General features: G+C 35.4%; 1 protein-coding gene across 9 annotated transcripts in view; it reads left to right on the top strand.

Moving 5' to 3' along the window:
- DCDC2 (doublecortin domain containing 2) overlaps window positions 1-19,255 on the top strand; it is a 211,166-nt gene that overhangs the window by 81,186 nt on the left and 110,725 nt on the right. For all 9 annotated transcript variants that reach the window (XM_001366714.5, XM_056823503.1, XM_056823504.1 and 6 more), the window contains one exon: window positions 8,485-8,656. In XM_001366714.5, the coding sequence (XP_001366751.1) occupies window positions 8,485-8,656 (172 nt within the window). The remainder of the gene's footprint in view (window positions 1-8,484; window positions 8,657-19,255) is intronic.

Here is a 19,255-nt window from a genome sequence, read left to right as displayed (position 1 = left end):
AGAGTGTCTTTTAAAAAGGGAGGCTGTAATTACCCTATGACAAATCTGTTCAGTTTACTGCTAATGAGTGAGGATCAACTCAGGTAAGTCTCAGATCTCCTGAGTCCTAATGGCTCAGGAGGAATAAGAGCAAAGAAAAAATTCTAGAGGAATAAGATGAGAGAGGAACCCCAAACTTGCGCTAGAAGCATTCTGCCTTATAGTTAATCTTGTATTCAGAAAAATGGTTATTTACTAAACTAAGAAGAAATAAATTTTGATTTTAATTTAAGAAAGAAAAGGTAGTAAATGAATACTTTGAAATTCAAATCAGCAGAGTTTAAAAAGAATCAGACATCAGAGACTTACATCCAAATCTCACCTTTACTTCTTACACCTATGTATGGACAAGTTAATCAACCTCTTTGGACCTTACTTGTGCCATCAATAAAATCGAGGGAGTTGGATTAATTTATCTCCAAAGTCTCTTCAACCTCTAAATCTTTAAAAAAATCATGAGATGAGGAATTCCTTGACTCTCCAGGTTGTTACACTATAGAATGAAGGTGCCCTCTAGTGTTCATCATGTAAAAATTGACAATTAAAGACTTCCAGTTGCTATTTGTTCATTATTTTGTTCCTTATGCCTTACAATTTCATAGACTACAACATTTTTTCAGACTTTTAATCTTTACTTTTTTCAAAGATCAAGGTTTTGGGTTTCCACCAAAATTCTATTTTGATACTTCCTTGTGTTATAGGGGAGTGTGTGTCTCTGTGTGAGAGAATGAGAGTAAGAGACAGACAGAAAGATAAATAGACAGACACAGAGAAAGGAAATAATGTCATGCAATGGAAAGAGATTGAATTTGGATTCTGCACCTAAGCTTAAATCCTGGATCTATAGTTTAGTACTTTGTGTGATTTTGGATGTCATTTATCTTCTCTAACCTTCAATTTTTACATCTATAAAATGAAAGATTTATTACCTCCAAGGTCCATTTTAACTCAAAAATTTTTAATTAAAGTCACAATGATCCTACTAAACTGAGAAGGTTTCAGAATTAATCACTGGGGGCAGCTAGGTGACTCAGGGATTAAGAACCAATCCTAGACATGGAAAGTGTTGTGTGACTTTGGCTTCCTAGTTGTGTGACCTTTGGCAAATCACCTATTACTCATTTCCTACCTCTTACTGTTCTTCTTCTGCCTTGGAACCAATACACAGTATTGAGTCTAAGATGTAATTTTAAGGGTTAAAAAATCAGTCCATGACAGACGTGCCTGATTATCATATGACAGGTCACTTAACAGGTGATGCTTTTTTTTTTTTGACCACAGCAATTCATGAAACTATTTGTTAAGGGTTCGAGGGATTGTAGTCCACTTCAGAGGATTACAGCTTTTTTAAGTATTAGAAAAAATTTGGGGAAGAATAATATAGAATAAAGGAAACAGTCTTTTTTAAATGATTATAAATTACTTTGCTGACATGTTAAGCAAAATGCTTTTTATGACGATTTTTAGCCTTACTTTTATTGTTGAAGAAATTGAAGTCCATCATAATTATATTTCTTGCCTTGTGAGAGAATCAAGGATAAGAAATCAGCATGCATGAGTCAGTGTTTAGCCTCTTGGGTTGCTCTTTCTCCCTCTGTAAGCATCTGAAAATTGCAAATTGTTAAGTCTGTTCAGTGAAGCAAAACTCATCTTGAAATTATTTTAAGCTTGAAATGACATAATATGATATAACCTTTTAAAAGTTCTAGCTAGAAAAAATGTTTGCCCTAGTAAATTAAAGAAAAAATTCTGAGCTAAGATAAACTCAATACTGCACAGTGATAAGATGTCTCAAGAATCATTGGAATATGACTATGAAATTACTATGAAAATTGGACTACTGCCTGAAATAATGGTTCCCAAACTGACTCTCGTGGGCCATTCTTTTGTTTTAATTTTTCTTTTATGCTTTTACACATGCTGATACATAAAGGTAGTTAGGTAGTGGCATAGTGTACAGAGTACTTCACCTGTAGTCAGTGTAGTAGTTAAAGGGAATGTAGAGGATTGAAGAGGGACAGGGGATAAGGAAGGTTTTGTCAGGAAGACTTGAGTTTGAATTCTACCTCAGATACTTATAGTTAGCTGTGTGACCCTGAGCACAAGCCACTTAACTTTTGTCTGCCTCAATTTTTTCATCCATAAAATAGAAATAATTATAATAAAAGCACCTTCTTCCTAGAGTTGTGAGGATAAAAATAGATAATATATAAAGTGATTTGTAAACCTTAAAAGCTCCATATGACAATAGTAACTATATAATATATTAATTCATAATATAATAATATAATATATAATTATACCTAATACATATAATAATAAATATTATCATAATGGCTCCAGCACCATCATCACCATTCTTAAAATGTATTTTCTCACTTTCCCTGTTGAAATACTTCTTAAATATCTAGTTCTGTTGCTACCTTCATGAAAGAAATGTTTTCTTGATGTCCATAGGTGAAAGCTTCAGATTTACTCTTTCTCTTTAGATTTTTAAAAAAATAACATCTTCTCTGGGTTCTTACCTTTTCAACTCGGTTCAATAAACGTTAAGTACAAGTTATGTGCCAAGCAGTGGGGATAGAGAGACTTCAAAGTGTTTATGGATCAGTGTAATACAGCATGTTTGGGAGTGTTGGAATGGGGCAAGCTAGTGTTCTTGAAAAACTCCAGGAAAGAGAAAGATATGTTAACTAGAGGGAACTGGGGGAAGTGACATAGATACCATGCTTTAGAAGAAGACAAGGATCCTAAAAGGCAGAGATGATGGTGTTCATTTCAGACTTGCATGAAAAGTATGGAGAAGAGAATTGTCAAGCTGAGTTTGGGAATTGAGAGTCTAGTTTGGCTGGAATGTGGACCTATTGGGAAATAGCTTTGGGTGCCATCATATCTTGGCTTATATCATGTATTTATGTGGATGTTTATCATGGTTTAGTGGAATTAGCACTGGATTTGTAATCTAGGGATATGGGTTTGAGTACCAGTTCTGTTATTGTCTGAATTAATCTAGATATCAGTTATGTCAAGTCAAGTCAGCAACTTTTTATTCAGTGTCTAATATTTGCCAGGCATAGTGCCAAATTTTACAGATACAAAGGAATGCAAACATAGTCCCAGCCTTTAAGGGGCTTATAACATGATTGGAGAGACAACATGAAAATGTACACATAAGATCTACACTTGTGCATGTACATCTCCCTCTTCTCCCCATTTCAGTGTACCTCCGCCCAGGGGAGAATTGAGTAGTACTTGTAACTTTCCATCTTAAATATTTTGCCTTTTTAAAAATGCAGAATTGAATTAGCTTTTGTAGTTGCCATATCACACTGTTGACTCATTGTGAGCTCATAGTTCCCTACTTTCTTGCATTCTATTTATGGAAATAATTTTTAAAATTTAAAAACAGGATATCACATTTCTATTTCATTTCATCTTTAGATTTGGTCCTGGGTTCTATTTAAGAATTTTTTTGAATCCTGATTTGATCTACCTACATATTAGGTCTCCTTATGAGCTTATTTCAAATTTGATTATCATTGGCATCTTATATCTTTATCTATGTCACTGACAAAGATATTAAATAGAATAGGTCTAAGCACAAATTCATGGGATTACTACAGAGGGAGGCATTCATATGAGAACATTTGTAATGTGTTCTATAACCCCAAAGTACCATACACACACACACACACACATATCTAAGCTATTATCATTCTAGAGTCTCTGAATTATCTTTGAATTCTAAAAAAAAAGTTAGTAACTGCATATGTCTATGATGAGACAAAACTGAAAGGGAAAGAGAGGAACAAATTATCTATCTTTGCAATATTGTTGTTATTGTATAAGCTGCCCAAATGGTTCTGCCTACTTAGCTCTGCATCAGTTTAAAAAAGGCTTCTGAGGTTTCTCTGAATCTGTTTCCTTTATCATTGTTTACAGCCTAGTAGTGTTTTATTACATTCATATACTTCTGCAACATGGTTGGTTCCTTTAGTCAATTGCCCTTCTCCCCTCTCCTTTAGAATTATTCTTTGATTTTTCAGGCTTTCTTTATCCTTTCGTGACTGATTTCTTCATAGAATTTTAAGCTATGAAATCTTACCTATCTTTTTTTTCTCAAGTTTCTGAATCTGAGCTCCAATCTTTGAGAGAACATGTCAGGCTCACCTGTGTATTACATTTTGAGACAGAACAGTGACTTCTTAAGTTTTTTTGTCCATTCCAGTCCAACAACCAATTCCTCCCTGAAAATCATATCTGGAATAAAATCTGTCTTTTGTTGGTTATTGTGCTTTTTATTTATTTACTTAAAAATTAAACCCCTTACCTTCTATCTTGGAATCTATACTAACATTGGTACCAAGGCAGAAGAGTAGTGAGGGGGTAAACAATTGGGTTTAAATGATTTGCCCAGGGTAACATATGAGGGAAGTATATGAGGCCAGATTTGAACCCAGGTGCTTTCATCTCCAGGCCTGGTTGTCTATCTGCTGAACTGTCTAGCTGCCATGGTTCCTCTGCTTTTGGAGGGTGAAATTAAAATTGAGGTAAATCAAGAAAGTTACTCTGATTTTGGCAGTTGATGTCCGGACATTTGAAGTCACTAGTCACTATGATATGGTTCTATGCTAGACTTGATTTATGGTCTGTTTCTCAATATTTCCACAAGTCTTGGGAATACCCAGGAAATTAAACTCATCATCTTACTTAAGAATTTCTAGTTATTTTCTTTGTGACTGTAAAAATTAAATTATTTTTCTAATAAGAAAAATATTAAATTTTATGAGGTTTATTAAGGATCATTAAAAATTAAGGAATAAAGAAGATACAAAATAAAAACCATGTGCCCATGGCTGATTAGTCCATTTAAAATCTCTACGCTTAGCTTATATTTGCTACATCATTGCAAAAGGAAGAAAAGAGAAGAGGAGAGAGCATGGGAGTCATTACTGCCAGTTTAAATACCAATTATGATCTCGCCAACATGGAAACTCAGGAGAGAATATAGGAAATTCTGGGAAATACCAAGGACTTCTGGGAAATGAAGTCTAGGGTTCAAAATCTCCATTTTTACATCACTCATATTCTGTACGTTTGTGTAAATATCTAAGAATGAATTTTTATTATGAGACCATTTTCTCTGAACAGAGGCATACCTTGCTGTTCTTTTTAATGTTATCTTCTCTATGGTTTCTAACTTTGGTGGCTATCAATTTTTTTCTCTGACCTTTCCTTTCCAGACATTCCTGATTTCAAAGATATTTCAGAGTCTCTAGAATGACAGATAATAGTTTAAATGCATATATATATATGTGGTATAGTACATATTAAAATATTATCTCATTATTGAATCACATGTTCTAGATATGGTTAGGGACTTCAAAGATCCTCTAATACAAACAAAACCCTAATTAATACCTGTGTGGCCTTGGATAAGTCATTTCATCTTTCTAGACCTCAGTTTTCTTAGATTAGAATAAGAGTATTAAAATTAATAGAATTAAAATGAGAAGATGAGAATCAATAATCTGTAATTTTCCTTGAACTTTTTAATTTACATTTTAAAAAATTGTATAACTGGCTATTACTCTTTTAGTAAGTAGATATATGCCCTTTAGATGTTATGATCTCACATCCAGTATTCTTTCTATTACACTATGCCTCTCAGAAATTTTAGTTACTGTTAAGTAGAACTAGAAATTTCTTTATTTTTTGTCCCTCTAAGATAAGGGGGGCTTATTATCTGGACCTGAAAGGTTTTCCTCTTCCTCTTGCTTTCTTTTCCTCTTTTGTGAGACAACATTTTGCCTTCAGAACTATAAAAGCAGAGCTTGATCTCTAAGGCTTCCCATTCATCTCGTTCCATTTTATTCCTAATAATAAGTATTGTAATACATTCTTTATTTTAAAGTTGGTTTTCTAATCACTTGAGAAGGGATTTTTTTTCTCTCTAAAATTTTTTATTCAACCTTGGAATATGTCAGTTATCTTTGTACAAATTTCAGGATGAATAGAACAGATAAAAACAGCCTGAAAAAATAAAGTAGTAGAGCTTGTATTTTTGACTCCAGTAATTGTTGTTGTTTGTAGTTTTGAACTTGTAATTGCATTATTTTTTCTTCCCTTGACATTGTAGCTCATAGTTGCGGAACACTTAGAAAACTTGAGTATTCATTAATGCAGTAATTAAACTTCTCTTAATTCAATTAATAATTAAATAGAATGCAATCAGAATGGTAGGTATAAAAAGTGTTTTACACTTGGATGGGTTTTTGGTGTTAATAAACATGCATAATTCTTTTTATTATGGGCTATAGAATTCTAAAGCTGTACATTTTTCCTTTCTTAATTGTGTAAGTAACTTAAACTTGTTAAGCATTTCTAGGTTGTTGAGCAGACGTATTTATTAGGAGATATAATATAATAAAATGTAACATAGGATGATTTGTTTGTCTCATTCTATAACATTTATTTCTAAGTGGCAGTGTAGTTTTCCCGATGTTGCACAGAGATTGTGATGATACAGGTGACATTGGGAACAACTGGGGATGTAATTGGTCAGGCAGTTATCAAGCACTTGAATGATAAGTTATTTGAGGGAGTGGCAATTGAATCTCAGAATTAGGCACCTGAGAATTGTGCCTGTCCTGGATAGAAGAGGGATTATATTTCTGTTTTCAGAATGATTGTTTCTTGGAGGTTAAATCTGGAGTCCTCAGTGGTGGCCACAAATGTGGTTCTCCAGGAGTGTGGAGTGTGTGTAATGGCTATGAGTCATGTCACATTCCTATCTCATCTCAGTGACTATGACCCTGAAGGGCCCAAGATATAGTGATGAAAATTTCCCAAATGTCTATGACTTTTATCTCTGGGTACCTCTGGCAAACAGAGGCTAAAGTGCTTTGTATTGAACTGGGTGGATGGGGTGATAAGATAATTATCTTCCTTCCCTTTTCTTCTAGGAAGAGTGAATGGAAATTTGGGTAGTGCTTTCCTCAACTTTCTTCATCTCAGGTGTACATTCGTCTATTTCTTTAGTGGTTGTCCTGGGGTTTATGACTCAGAGGTTGTGGTAATTATGATTACAGAAAGGAGATTAGCTATCTTTTACAGAGGTAATGTTGTAGGTCTGTGAGTACACAAGAGAGCACCCTTAAATATTTTCAGTAGCACATGTAGTAATCAAGGGTCTAGATCTATGATTTCTTTGAAATAGGTGAGGAAACTTTTAGGTTTAGTATCTCCTCTGTGATTTACAGTCTTTGAATGTTGCTTAGATCATTGAGAGATTTAAGTGACTTGTCCAATATTATGCCACTGGATGATGTCAGGGGAAGGATTTGAACCCAGTTCTTCTTGGCTTCAGGGCCAGATATCACTATACCAAGTGCCTGTATCATGATAATGACTATAGTAATGCTTATATAGCACCCTAAGTTTTGGAGTGATTTTTGCGTGTATTAATTATCTCATTTTGTACCCCTAATAACTCTGTGTGGTAAGTACTATAGGTATTATTAATTCCTATTTTGCAGATGATGAATCTGTGATTCAGTTAGATCATAGTCGTCATACAACTAGTGCCAGAGGCAGAATTTGAATCCTGATTTCTCCTCACTGTCAAGTTTAGCATTCTTTCTATCCTATTATGTTGCTTCTCTAGTAATATGGTATATTTTTAGAATAATCTTGCTAATTAATTCTTTGCAAATAAGCTAAGAATAACACAAGAATTCATATTATTTAGAATTTGGTTCTGTATTCTCCATGAAGTGATTATATTGAGACTTTTCCCCTCTACATTGACCAAGTGGGTATTTTTCCTTCAGGATGTGGAAAAAAAATATTTCTACACAACTTAAAATCTGATTTTAAAGATAATAGGATCATAGGTTCAGAGTTGTATGGGGATCCATCCACTATGTATATATTATAATAATAGCTCACAACTACATGTAGCATTTGTTTAAAAAATCATACCTTCTGTTTTAGACTCAATACTGACTGTCACTTCTAATGCAGAAGAGTGGTAATGACTAGGCAAACAGGGTAAAGTGACTTGCCCTGGGTCACATAGCTAGGAAGTGTCTGAGGTCAGATTTGAATCTATGTCCTTCTGACTTTAGGCCTGGTAACTCTGCCTTCTTTGCTACCTCGCTGTCCTTTGGAGACTCCTCTTTTTAAGATGGGGGAAATTGAGACTTGGGGTTAATTTGCTCAAGGATGCACAGCTTATAAAATATCCGACTCAATCTTCAAAGCCACTTCTAGTAATCTTTCCATCAAACAATATGACCTCTTTCTTAAGGTAGGAATAAAATCAAACATAATGGAAGAGATTCTAGTCTTTTTTGGGGGGCCCTTTTTGCAACTAGTAAATATTATTTCTTTTGGGAAGTCGTTTGAAATCAATAAGAAAGATCCATTTCTTTTTCCATTTAGGGAAATGATCGTCAGTCCAAGTCAACTATTGGTTCCAGTGACAATTCATCCCCCCTGCCTCCCAAGAGAAGAGGAAAGAAAGAGGAACTTTCAAATTCAGAAAAACCCGGTAAAGTGAAACAAAGTACAAATCCAAAGACACCAACACCTGTGGTAACACCACCAAACAATGGTAAGTTCTGTGTTTCTGATTGTGCTCAGTCAGCTTTGATGTATAGACCATGGTCCTAAGAAGCCATGGTCAAGAATTCAATCTTTACATGGACAAGTCAGTTTCTACTCTGTAAAATTATCAATAAATTATATGTATACATACATATATATGTAAAATTGAAATATGATACATTATTGGAGGCATACATTGAGGTTCTGGGATTCCTTTCAAATATAATCAATACAAGTCAACTTTTATGAAGCATTTCCTCTGTGCCAGTTGCTATGCTGGGTGTTGATGGAGATGTCACCTTTAGATAAAAGTATGGTCTTGTCTTTATGGAGCTTACAGTCTAGTTGCTGACCCTGAAGGCTGCTGGCTTTCTTTTTTTTTTGGTATCAGTTTTTAAGAAGGTGTATAGGGCATCATGAAATCACTTGTTTTAAGGCTGAGTGGTTCCTGATATAGTGATGTATAAAATATATATGGGTAATGTATAGATATATAGTGGTACATAGATATATAGTGATACATAGTTCATTACTACCACTAATTATTGTGATGGGTAGCTAAGTGATGGATCTTGGAGTTGCAGAAAACCCCAAGTTCCAATCTGGCCTCGGACACTTTTCCTGGATGAGTCACTTAAGCTCCATTTCCTAGCCCTTCCCACTCTTCTGCCTGGGAACCAATATATACAGTATTGATTCTAAGATGGAATTGAAGGATTAAAAAAATTTGTTAGAGAAGTATAAATCCAAATTTGTGAGCATGTGTGTATACATAAACATATTTGTACATATAAGGGGCAAACCTACCTGAATACTTTCCTCCCTTGGTCCCTCCCTCCCTTTATCCCTCCCTCCCTCCCTTTATCCCTCCATCCCTCCCTCCCTTCCTTCCTCCCTCCCTTCCTGCCTGCCTGCCTTTCTTCCTCCCTCCCTTCCTTCCTTCCTTCCTTCCTTCCTTCCTTCCTTCCTGCCTGCCTGCCTGCCTTTCTTCCTTCCTTCCTTCCTTCCTTCCTTCCTTCCTTCCTTCCTTCCTTCCTTCCTTCCTTCCTTCCTTCCTTCCTTCCTTCCTTCCTTTCTGCCTGCCTGCCTTCCTCCCTCCCTCTCTCCCTTCCTTCGTTCCTTCCTTCCTTCCTTCCTTCCTTCCTTCCTTCCTTCCTTCCTTCCTTCCTTCCTTTCTTCCTTCCTTCCTTCCAACTCAGTTTGCATATATAATATTTTTTTATTCCTTGATCTTCTGACTCAAAGTTAGTTTTCTAGTCCTTATTGTTAATTCATTGTAGAAAATGCCACAGTTAGCAAATTGAACTTTGGAAACAAGTATAAAGCTCCTTTTTTTTTTTTGCAGGCTATGAATAGAATTTTTAGAGTTGGATGGTTAACAATTGAGGTTATTTAGGCAGACTTCATTGTTTTGCATGGAGCTACCTGGGGACTAGTAAGCTGATCCCTGTTTCATAGACATGACTATTGTCAGACATTCATTCCCAGCTACTGTGTATACTATTGGACACCAGAGGGCACTCAGTGGTAGCTACCAAGCTCTGGTTCCAAAATAGCTGGTTATTTCCCTTTAGCTGTGGATGGCAATGCCTGATTCATTGATCTAGGATAGACCTTTCAGCCTCTAAATCACAAGGAAAAATTCCCTTTATCCTTTATGCCCCTTCATTGATTTACCTTTAATTCAAGGACATTCTATAAGAAGTATTCCATTAGATTAAATCAACAGTAGTAAGAGCAGAATCATTAGTCATCGTGTTACATAGACATAAAACCATGTTTTATTAGAACTTTAGCCCCATTTTGCTCCCCAAGACAGAATTCTATTCAGAGTAGAAACCAGTCATTTCCTCTCTCCTTTACTATTCAGAAATAAGAGTTGATTTAGAAGTCTGGTTGATCCCATTCGAATGCTGAATAAAAGTTTCTTTTTCCTCACATCTTTAGTTTCTGAAGTAGGACTTCCCTTTGATGGAATTCAAGAAATGTTGAGCACCCTGACCAACTATTCTTAGGATGGTATTATTTGAGCAATCAGGCTAGTAACAGGTGCAGGCCATAGGCTATCTCAGTTTTTTCACTTGTCTTCTCCCTGTATCTCTGCCCCTTTAGTTTTTCATAAATTCTGTTAGTCTTCCCCCCAAAGGAAAGGCAGTGGCTTATCACATATTAATAAGGTACTTTATACTAGCAAAAGATATTATACATGTCATTAGTCTTAAAATCAGAAGGAGTGGTGGGGCAGGTGGAATGACAAGTGAATTGTTCTCTTTTGAAGAAGTTAGGTGCCACAGTGTATAGAGTGTTGGACTTGGTCAGGAATATCTGAGTTCAAACCTTGCTTTTCAAGCTTTACTAATTGAAATGACTCTCAGAAAGTAATTTAATTTTTTCAGCTTCCGTCTCCTCATCTGTAAAATAGGGCAATTAATAGAACTCATCACAGAGGGGTGTTGTGTGATAACATGTAATTTCCTTTGTAAGCCCTAAAATGCTAAATAAATACTAATATTACTGCTAGTAATAATAATAGACATCTTATCTCCCCAATCTCTTTGAAAAGCCTTCTCTCTCTAACTCAGATCTTGCATATGTGTGATCTACCTAATAAGTGTATACCCTCTGGCCGTTTCTATAGAACAGTGATGGCTAACCTTTTAGAAATGGAGTGCCGGGCCCCACACTGCCCCAGACTATGTGCCATGAGCCCCTTCCCTCAACCAAGTGCCCTGGATTCTTACCACTCCCTTACCCCACAAAGGGGAGAAAGAAGTACTCCCATTGGGCTGCTGGCCAGAGAGGTGAGTAAAGTGAGGAATGTCCCCAGCAAGTGTGGAGAAGGTGGGGGGGGGGGAAGGAGTGGCCTGAGAACTCTGTTTCCCTCCAGCTCTGCTTCTGTGAGCCACCCATCCTGTGTACTCTAATTGGGCTGTTGGGCAGAGGGGCAGGCGATGTGAAAAAAATGTCTTCATTTGTGGAGAAGAGGTGGGGAGTTCTATCCGAATCCATCTGCCTTTCTAGTAACAAACACTGGGTGGGGGAGGGCAGTCATGTGCCCACAGAGAGTGCTCTGTGTGCCATCTTTGGCACCTGTGCCATAGGTTCACCATCATTCATTTAGGAGCTTGAGTTACACTTACTTATAAAGTAAAAACAAAGGAGGAAGTGAGGAGAGGTCATCTGACCTCTCTTATACCATATATATATATATGGTATATATATATACATCTGACCTGACTTATACCAAACAAGATAACAGGCAGCAGCACTAGTACTTAAACCCAGGTTTTTCATCCCTAATTCCAATGTCATTCCTACCACACCAACTTCCATCTGATTGTGGGATTCAGATTAATTAATCAAATCTTTGCTGAGTACCTGGTTATTTTGCTGGGCATGATGAAACTCTTAAGTAGGAATAAAAACTCTAAAATTATTTTTCTTTGGAGGACAGAGAGAAGAGACCCTCATTAAAGGTTGATTAGGGATATTTTTAATTTTTCAAAAGTTAACCAATCATAAGTTTCTTGTTTCTAGTTATTATAACAATGGCAAAAAATGCTTAAAATTCAAGCAAGATTGTCTTCAAGAGTCACATTTTTATAATAACTGTTAGGAAAAGTGGAAGTCAGTAGTTGACCTCTTCCTTTTCCCTGGAGAACACTACAGCTACTTCTGAAAAGTACCCTTTTCAAATTGGAATATTTCTAAGAAAATTTCATTTATAAATGATTCTTCCTATTTCAACTTTCAGGTCTTATTGTTATGCAAATGAACCAGAGTTCTTTTGTGTAAATGTTCCTAGGGCTTAGGACACTTGTAATGGCCTAATATAAGAGGGTTTGATATCTTTGATTTGTGTCTATGCTAAGGAGCTGAAAAGAAATATCACTTCATATTGCAAGAGGCATGTAATATGGAAAATGAATTATAACTTTTTAAATCTCTTACAGGAAAAAGCAAATGTACATAGCTTGTAGACATAAAATAATATCAGATACATTAAAACACATTAGTCTGTGTTTTGAATACTTGAAAATTGAATTTTCCTCCGTACAGATCTTTCAAATTGATTCTAGACGAGAAACTTTCCAGTATGTTATTTAGCTTTTGAAAATATCATATCCAGTATATCTTTTTTCTTATTCCTGTACATTTATTATTGAAAAAAACTTCTTTTGCTATTGTGTTTTTTATTTTAGTAATCAGACACAAGAGTAGGTACATAATAATAGCAAATATTTATGTAGTCCTTTAATGTTTGCAAAGAAGCCAACAGTTATTTTCACAACAGCTCGGGAAAGATAGTGATATTATTCTCATTTTATTGATGAAAAGTTGAGGCACACAATGAATTTCTTGAACTTGCAAAGGGTCCCACAGTTAGCAAATATCTGAGGTTGGACTTGAGCTTAGTTAGATCTTCCTAATTCTAAGGGCATTCTATTCACAGTACCACCTAGTTGCCACTGACTTGAATCATTTGAATACTGACTCTCATTCTCAAAAATATATTTAAATACTTATATATCTCAGAAGGTTACTATTCCTGGGAAAGAAGGAAACAAAATGAATTAAATGGATATCGAAGAGTAAAAGCTGGGATGATCCTTTTACTTCTAATAGGTCAGCACTTCAGAATATATATGATTTTATCAAAATGAGTCTTCCCTCCATTAGCTGAGATTGCCAACTGTCTTTTCATATTGGCCTGTGCTTGTTGATTTTGTCCTATAGATCTGCAACTATTCAATAAATCAGAGATCTTTATCTACATCTTTTTCTTTAATTCCTTCCTTCCATCTTAAAATCAATATCTGGTATTGGTTCCAAGGCAGAAGAGCAGTAAGCTTGAGGCAAATGATGTTAAGTGACTTACCCAGCTAGGGTCACACAGTAAAAAAGTGAATCTGGGTTCATGAAAGCAATGACTATAGAATGCCAACTCTAGATAGATTCTCTGTCATGAAGAAAAATGCCTGTGACAAACTTGTGGCAGTTGGAAGACCACACTTAGTTGAATATATAAAAGCATTCTTCACAGGTAGATTGGCCACTAGATGAAGTATTTTTTGCTCATGGTAATCCATGAAAGAAAGTCATATAACAGATAGAGGATAATTTATATGGGTTAATCTTAATTTAAAATATCATGACATTTTAATCTTTAGAAGACTGTTTTGAAATCTTCTGCATTAAAATAACCCAATTCAATTTTAATTTGAAAGGGGAAAATTTTGTTGATTGTCTGACTTCTGTTATATGAATTTTCTTGGGTTTTGACTAGCTATTGTTAATAAATAAACCGGAACAAAATAAAGACAGACAAGAAAACTGCAATTTATTTATTCACTCAAGAGTGTGGCACACCTCAACAGCAGTTGATGGAAATGTGTGTCCAATAATTTAGCAGGTGATGTTTATATATTCTCCCATCCAAGGTACTTGAGTCAGAAAGAGTAGCAAAAGGGATATGCTCCTGGTTTGAACATAAAGATCACTTAGATGGACAAAGTATTTATTACCACAAAAAGTAGATGCTTAAATTGTTACAAAGAATGTGCCCTTGTTAGTATAGCAATTTACACTGGGAACTATTCCCCTCAAACAAAACAAAACAAGACAACAAACACCTTCTTTATTTGTCAGTCAGTCCATAAACATTTGAGGAGGCCAACTACCTGTTTTATTGGATAGGATAAAGGAAAGTGACAAATTCCTAGAACTCTTAAAAAAAAAAACCCTTACCTTCTGTCTTAGAATCAATATAGTGTGTTGGTTCCAAGGCAGAAGAGCGGTAGTGGTGAGGCAGTGTGATTAAGTAACTTGTCTAGGGTCACATAGCTAGGAAGAGTCTGAGGTCACATTTGAATTTCGAACTTCTTGTCTCTAGTCCTGGTTCTCTAATCCACTGAGCCACCTAGCTACCCCCTCCCTCCTAGAACTGTTGAGTCCTATTTTGTAGGCAGAAAGAAATTAGGAGAAAGGGAGATGAAAGAGAAGTTTGCTTTAAGTTAGCCTAACCCAAATGGAGAACAAATTAGAGTTACTTATATCGACTTTTAACACCTTTAGGTCTTAAAAATCCTCTTTCAAAAATATACATGACCATTAATTCACAAATCAGTTTCTTTTGGCTTTGTTTTAAATATAACCCCTGGTTTAGAGTTCCTAGACTGAATTAGGAAAGAAGACATGAATTGGATTTTTGGCTCTGATTCTTACTAATTGGAACCTTGGAAAAGTCACTTCATCAAAGAGTATTTGTACTGCCTACTTCACATGACTATCAGGAGTAAAAATTCCTTAACCAGAGTACTAGTTTATATGGACATTATTCATATGATGTCTATTAGTCACATGAATTTATTTGTGTCTTTTTAACTTGAAAGGGAAACGACAGGCATTCTGATATCTAAGTTGTGCTCCAACAGTTCCAAGTAATAGATTGTAGCTCAGAATGTATCCTCTGCTGAAAACAGTGTTATGATCGTAAGATTCTTGAATCTGTTCTTAGAAATTAATTTAACCTACATTATTAGAACTGAAGTACATTGTACCCGTAGGGTTAAATAACCAGTTGCCATGTGGAGTGATGTTTCTGAGGGGAAAACACACTTTGGGTTTCACTTAGGGAGCTAGAAATACATCTCTACCTACCTGTGAAGTGAGAACAGTAATTGAGAACTTCCTTTTCTCCTACCTTTTCAGCCTCTCCTCATTCCTTTAGCCTGGTAGGTTAGGATTATTTTAGTTTCTTGTCACTCATGGTATCACCAAAGATGAGCACCTAATGCCTATAATCATAGTACTGGAAAGAGAGATGGTATCAGGAGATAATGTGGATGGTGGGTGGTGGTAGTATTCTTAACTAAAAGATGAAAAGCGTCCCATAAAGGATTTTAGGCAAGTACCTCTTATTACCCAAGCCTTCTTCCTTTTCATCTCTCTACCTCTTCAGCTCTTGGATATAGATTAACAGCTCTTTTCCCTTGTTTCTCTTGCCCCATCAATTTTTTCCTCCTTCCACAAGTCCCCAGGGAATTCACTTGTTTGTTTTTACTGATGGCTCAGATTGCTTCCAACCAAGATTTCTTTTCTTCCTACAATTCACTTAGTCTTGTCATCGCAGATCCCTACACAACTACCCCTGGGGTAAAGTGGAAAATGGAGAGAGTCTTGTGGGGTTGGGGCCATTTCCATACAGCTGAGGACCAGAGGAGAGGGAATAAAGGAGGGAATGCTAATCAATGATACCAGGAAAAGAAGGTGAGTTAGAGTGACCTTCCCTACAATCATTTTTTTCAAAGGAGAAGAGCCTTAAGTCAGCTTTCTGTGGTAGCTGTGAAAAGAATAGTTTCACTTATGGAATTAATATTACAAATGCAGAGTTTATATTCAGATATCTGCCTGTTATGCTATTGAATACTGCTCTCTCTCTCTCTCTCAATGAGTAGTGCTGGTAACAGCCTGTAGATGGCATCCTGTATCTTATTTTCTTTTCTTTGTTGACTTTGTTTCTCTCTGGAAGGGTAAAGCATCACAGTGCTAGTTGCTGAACATTGACATATTTCTTTAGGGAAACAAATCCTATTTTCTCTTGGTAAGCCAAAATGTAATGTGAGTCTGGGTGGTGATTGATGAAGCTGGGTTGAAATGCATTTTTAGTGCTACATTTAAATACCAGCCTGGCTGGCCAGTGTACATTTTTGTGATGCTTTCTACTGTGAGCTTAGATAATCATTTGATTATTTCAGAAAAGACAGTAACTACAATTTTCTGTGCAACTAAATCAATAATGCTCACTTTGAATTATCATGCAGATAATTGATCACAGTCATTATTATATTTAGTATTTTGTATTTGCCACGAAGAGTATTAGCACATATTTTTTCATTACTTCAATATTTCTTTAGCTTTAAATTATGATAGCATCTAAAAATCACATATTAACATTAATTTAAAAGAGAATTTTGCAATGTAACTTCTAGTAAATGTTAAATAACATGTTGTTCAGCAGTTCTGACAAAATTACAAGTGTTTTCAAATAAAATATAAACAGAAATGACTTAAAGCAATAATCTTTTGCCTTTTGTAAATAAAGAATAAATGAAAATTATTATGAAACCTTACAAAGGGAGGGAATCACATAGAGCTGACATAAAACATTGACACTGATGTAGTAGTGTTAAATTTGGAATATTTTAAAAAGTCATCTGTTATTTAATATCTGTTTTTTAATATTTAATACCATTATTTTAATAGATTTTATTTTGATATCTTGTTTTTATATCACTTAAGTTTCCTTCTATGATTTCCCCTTTCCATCATCTTCTCCCAGAACCATTCCTTATAAGAAAGGATTTTTTTTAAAAGAGAAAAAAATTTAAAAATTGTTGTTCAGTCATTTTTCAACTGTGACTGACCCTTTGTGATTCCATTTGGGATTTTCTTGGTAAAGATACTGGAGTGGTTTGCTAAATCCTTTCCCAGCTCATTTTACATTATGAACAAACTGAGGCAAAAAGGGTTAAGTGACTTGCCAAAGGTCCTACAACTAGTATCTAAGGACAATTTGACTCAGGAAGGAGTCTTATTGATTCTTGGCTCAGCACTCTACTGACTGTGCCACCTAGATGCCCCATTTCAAAACATCCCACACATAAAAAGAATTTGATGTTGTATATAAAGTTAAATACTCATGGAATCCATTGTCTGAAGAAACATGGGGAAGTTGTCTTCACATATTCCTTCTTTGGGGCTAAGTTTGTTCTTTAATCATTTTGCAATTTTCTATTTTGATTGTTTCTTGGTGATTCTTTTAATTTACATTGTTGTGTGTATATATACATATATATGTGTATATATATAGTTATTTAGATGTGGCTTATTTCACTCTGCATTGAATCATGTAAATAAATCGTTCCTTGTTTCTTTCTATATATCATATTTGTTGTTGCTTACAACACAGTGACATTCATGTATCACACTTTGTTTTGCAATTTCCCCAGTCTCTGGGTAGCTATGGTATTTCTAATTCTTTGCTACCCTCAAAAGTACTACTTTAATTTTTAAAAAAGACATAGAGAGAGTTTACATTTTTGTCAACTATTTCCCTAGATATATTCTTTAAAAAAAATCTTTACCTTCTGTTTTAGAATTAATACTAAGTATCAATTCCAAGGCAGAAGAATGACAAGAGCTAGGCAATTGGGGTTCTGTGACTTGCCCAGGGTCACATAGCTAGGAAGTGTCTGAGGCCTACCGGAGCCCAAGTCGTCCCAATTCCAACCCTGGAATTCTATCCACTGTGTTACTTAATTGCACCGTTAGATGTATTCTTAATAGTAGAATCTCTGCATATGGACATCTTAGTCATATTTATTTGTATATCGCAAATTACTTTCTAAAATGGTTGTTGTAATTCACTGCTTCACCAAAAAAGCATTAGAGTGATTTCTTTCACAACCCTTCTAACACAGACTATTCCCATCTTTTAGGCATCATTGTTAATAAGGGTGTGTGTGTGAGGTGAAATCTCCTTTGTTTTGATTTACCTTTATTCATATTATTAGTGATCCAGAATTTTCTTTCTTGTTGTTGTTAATAGCATGCAGTGTTTCTTTGGAAAATGGCACCTATCTTTTGATAATGCTTTTATCAAGGAATGACTTTTGGTTTTATTTATTGCAGGTAATTGCCCATATGTAGCTTGAATATTAAACTCTTATCAGAAATTTAATGTAAAGATATTTTCCCAGTCAGAAAGCCATTATCATCATTATTTATTCATTCAAAGTATTTTTCTTCCTTCCTTCCTTCCTTCCTTCCTTCCTTCCTTCCTTCCTTCCTTCCTTCCTTCCTTCCTTCCTTCCTTCCTTCCTTCCTTCCTTCCTTCCTTCCTTCCTTCCTTCCTTCCTTCCTTCCTTCCTTCCTTCCTTCCTTCCTTCCTTCCTTCCTTCCTTCCTTCCTTCCTTCCTTCTTGTTTATTTAATTAATTTAGAACATTTTCCCATAGTTCCATGATTCATGTTATTTCCCTCCCCTACTCCCCCCTTCTGTAGCCAATGAGCAATTCTATTGGGTTTTATATGTGTCATTGATCAAGACTATTTCCATATTATTAATATCTGCACTAGGGTGATCTTTTAGAGTCTACTTCCCCAATCATATCCCCATCATACCACGTGATCAAGCAGTAGTTTTTCTTCTGTGTTTTTGCTCCCACAGTTCTTTCTCTGGATGTGGATAGTGTTCTCATAAATTCCTCAGAATTGTCCTGTATCATTGCATTGCTCCTAGTAGATAAATTTATTATATTTGATTGTGTCACAGTGCATCAGTCTCTGTGTATAAGGTTCCCTGGTTCTGCTCCTTTCACTTTGCATCAATTCCTGGGGGCCGTTCAAGTTCACATGGAATTCCTCCAGCTCATTATTCCTTTTAGCACAATAGTTTTCCATCACCAACAGATACCACAATTTGTTCAACCATTCCCAAATCAAATGGCATCCCCTCATTCTCTAATTTTTAGCTGCCATAAAAAATGCAGCTATATATATATATATTTTTTTTTTTTTTGCAAAAGTCTTTTTCCTTATTATCT

This window comes from Monodelphis domestica, chromosome 3, assembly GCF_027887165.1.
Source record: "Monodelphis domestica isolate mMonDom1 chromosome 3, mMonDom1.pri, whole genome shotgun sequence".
Lineage (NCBI taxonomy): Eukaryota > Metazoa > Chordata > Mammalia > Didelphimorphia > Didelphidae > Monodelphis > Monodelphis domestica.
This window is presented reverse-complemented; position numbering and strand designations above follow the sequence as displayed.